The sequence below is a fragment of the Limulus polyphemus genome, unplaced genomic scaffold (assembly GCF_000517525.1).
Source record: "Limulus polyphemus unplaced genomic scaffold, Limulus_polyphemus-2.1.2 Scaffold2158, whole genome shotgun sequence".
Taxonomy (NCBI): Eukaryota; Metazoa; Arthropoda; class Merostomata; order Xiphosura; family Limulidae; genus Limulus; species Limulus polyphemus.
In genome coordinates this window covers 85581-88936 of record NW_013667768.1, presented here as the reverse complement: position 1 = coordinate 88936, position 3356 = coordinate 85581, and the positions used below count along the sequence as shown (strand labels likewise).

Below are 3356 nucleotides of genomic sequence, written 5' to 3'. Positions count from 1 at the left end.
AAACGAAGCTCGATGTTAAACGATATCCTGCCGATAGGCGAAGCTAAACTAACGTGTTTTGCATTTTCTTTCTCTTCAACCCGAAGAAAATAACGAAAGAAAATTTATTTGGATCAGTGGAAACCAATTTATTATATTGTATATGTATACATCCAACAGGGATGAAAATGTACCCCCCTTTTTTTTTTTAACTAGAACATATTTTTCAAACAAAAACGATTAATCACAGATCTGTATTGTTATATACACGCTACTATATCTTGAATATCTTACTTTACATTTTTATGTTTATGTGTTATAAAGAACACACCTAAACGTAGGGCTATACAGTACAACGCGAGGATATAAACTACAACCAACAACTGCGCATGTCAGCAGACTTGGGGGTGATAAATGTCTTGCGATTATGACGCCAGTTCGTCACCTCCAGGAGATGTCCATATCGCGTGAGTATCTTTTGAGCGTTTCCTTCGCGCCCATTTTTCCGTGGGTTTACACACGTGCACGTCTCTCCACACGCGACACTCGTCACATTGGACGAAGCAGCACCAGTGAAATTTACAGTTACATTTCTTGACCACCAGTTCTCTACGTGTATCGTAACCTCTTCCACAGCACATGATGCTACAGCCGTTGGTTCCCAAAGAGGATTTGTTGCACTCTCTTCCAGCAGTCCCCAGAGATCCTGTGAAAAGTAACATGCGTTTAAAAAAAACTCGCTTTAGGCGAGACGCGGGACGTTCGAAGTTAAAATGTCCTGTAACACCACTGAAACAAAATTAAAGTTTGAAACTCTGTTAATGGCACATCACGTTAAGAAAACTATTGTTTATATACAGTAGCTGGGGATATTCGATCTAAAAAAGTGGGGGGGTCACATCCCCCTGAAAAATTATTTATGAACACACGTAACACTGGCTGTTTTTTGAACTAAAGTTTAAGCTTTTCTAAACAGTTAAGACATTGTATGGGGTCTACTAACAAACACGAATCATGTTTAAAATTAATATCCATTTATTATGTTATATCCGACAAAAAAAGGTGCATTGAAATAACAGGCTACTGATTTTAGCTCAGCTCTAAAGAATTTCTTTGGGGGGTGACAGTCCCCTAAAAATCTCGTTGCTTGAATTGAGGATGAGCATAAAGGTCACTTCCATTGAGACACATTCACTTCAGAATTACCGAGGGGGTCCATAAGTTCCCACCAGGTTCTTAAACACATTTTCTAAATTATTCATATGACTAGGATTATGTTTAAATAATCAAGTGATTTTCATTCAAACTACGAGAGTATTTACATTTTAAAAAGTTTTTAGATTTGATTGAAACAACAGTGGTAATAATACAAGTGTTAATAATTATACGTGGGTGTGAACATGGGATAGCCCCCAGTGGCACAGCAGTATGTCTGCGGACTTACAACGCTAAAAAACCGGGTTTCGATACCCGTGGTGGGAAGAGCACAGATAGCCCTTGTGTAGCTTTGTGCATAATTAAAAACAAACAATCAAACAAACATGGGATAAGAAATTTAAAAAAAGAGAGAGAGAGGAGCGAGAATTTTGGCGGAAACAGGAAACGAACTGCGAACTTTTGAATTCACGTTTCGGACCATTTACAACCTGCATTTTCCCGTACTTACAATGTGTTTTCATTACATTGGATCCATATAAAGTGTAAAATAAATTACTTTAACAATATATCGTTCTGTGTATTAATTGCCTTGGTGAAAACTTAAAACGATGTTTATATAGGATGACTTTGACCCTTGGAACTTGACCCTTGAGAAGAGCCCAAAGACAATCTCGTTTCAGAAACTTTTCCCAACGCTAAAGTTAGCAGTCGTGGTTCACGTAATTTGGTAATATTAACAGTGTCTCAACCACTACCGTGCTCTCGTTTCAGAAACTTTTCCCAACGCTAAAGTTAGCAGTCGTGGTTCACGTAATTTGGTAATATTAACAGTGTCTCAACCACTACCGTGATCTCGTTTCAGAAACTTTTCCCAACGCTAAAGTTAGCAGTCGTGGTTCACGTAATTTGGTAATATTAACAGTGTCTCAACCACTACCGTGTCTTCCAAATGAGCCCTGGTATTGAGCGAAAGACCGCGTCGGCACTGAATAAAGAAGACACAATCGACTTAAACAACAACAAACAAGACGTTTCAGTAGTGCCAAGGATGTTGTTAGATTTTTCTCACGTGCCCTAAAATTACAAAGCCTGAAACTCTTTTTAAAAAACTTGGCTAAATTGGTGACAGAAAATAATCAAAACAAAACTGAAACCTACCGGTTTCTTCGTTACTCACGCAGTAGTCTGGAGAGTTTTCAAAATATACCAAATCGGACTTGGTGAATCGCTTGTAGTTTTTGTTGCTAACCATAAGGTGGTCTCCAGCCTGGTTCATTATCACCTGCACAGCACCATCATATTTCTTCTTCAGGTAATTCCCGACCGCACGGAAATCCATCAAGGCGACCCAACAGGTACGAACTGCGCATGATCCACTAACTCCGTGACATTTACATTGAAGTTTTACGTGTTTTCTCACCGCCTATACGAGTAAAATCAAAACCAAAACCAAAATATACCTGGTTGTGTAGTGAAGTGAGATTAATGTAATTATCGTTTTACAGCGCGCTCATCTCAAAGGTGGTTAATTTCGTGGGATATTTTAAGGTATATATTCTATCACCTATTTAATTAAACACTCCACAAACGCGGCGAGAATTAACATATAGCAACAACATATATATAACTATTCACTCACAACTGAGTTTAATTTATCCTATTTTTGTCCGTGTGCCTGTGCTATTATGTAGGGATGATGCAAGTGCCATCCCTACTATCTTGTTTGCATTCTTTTTGAAGGATTGATATTAGCCATCCCTACATTCACTTCCTTTCTTGAAAAGTTTTTTCTTTACTTGTGACTTTAGAAACACTGATGAGTTATTAGTACAACATCTAACGAAAAACGATATAGACGTTTTCTGAATATACAATAACAAGTAAAAACGAAAAACATTGTATTAGTAAGGAAGAAGTGGGTGTAATAGAAGAGAAAGTTTAATAATGGAGAAAAGTGGGTGTAATAGAGGAAAAAGTTAATAATGGAGAAAAGTGGGTGTAATAGAAGAGAAAAGTTAATTAATGGAGAAAGTGGGTGTAATAGAAGAGAAAGTTTAATAATGGAGAAAAGTGGGTGTAATAGAGGAAAAAGTTAATAATGGAGAAAAGTGGGTGTAATAGAAGAGAAAATTTAATTAATGGAGAAAAGTGGGTGTAATAGAAGAGAAAGTTTAATAATGGAGAAAAGTGGGTGTAATATAGGAAAGTTAATAATGGAG

At 37.2% G+C, this 3356-nt stretch overlaps 1 protein-coding gene across 1 annotated transcript in view; it reads right to left on the bottom strand.

The window, feature by feature from the left end:
- Nucleotides 1–252: 252 nt before the first annotated feature.
- The window catches only part of LOC106466123 (protein Wnt-2b-like), a 14421-nt gene continuing 11317 nt past the window's right edge, over nucleotides 253–3356 (bottom strand). The window contains exons 4-5 of the mRNA XM_022394076.1: nucleotides 2315–2560; nucleotides 253–685 (exon numbers count right to left, since the gene is read on the bottom strand). Of these exons, the coding sequence (XP_022249784.1) occupies nucleotides 350–685; nucleotides 2315–2560 (582 nt within the window). The 3' untranslated portion in view covers nucleotides 253–349. The remainder of the gene's footprint in view (nucleotides 686–2314; nucleotides 2561–3356) is intronic.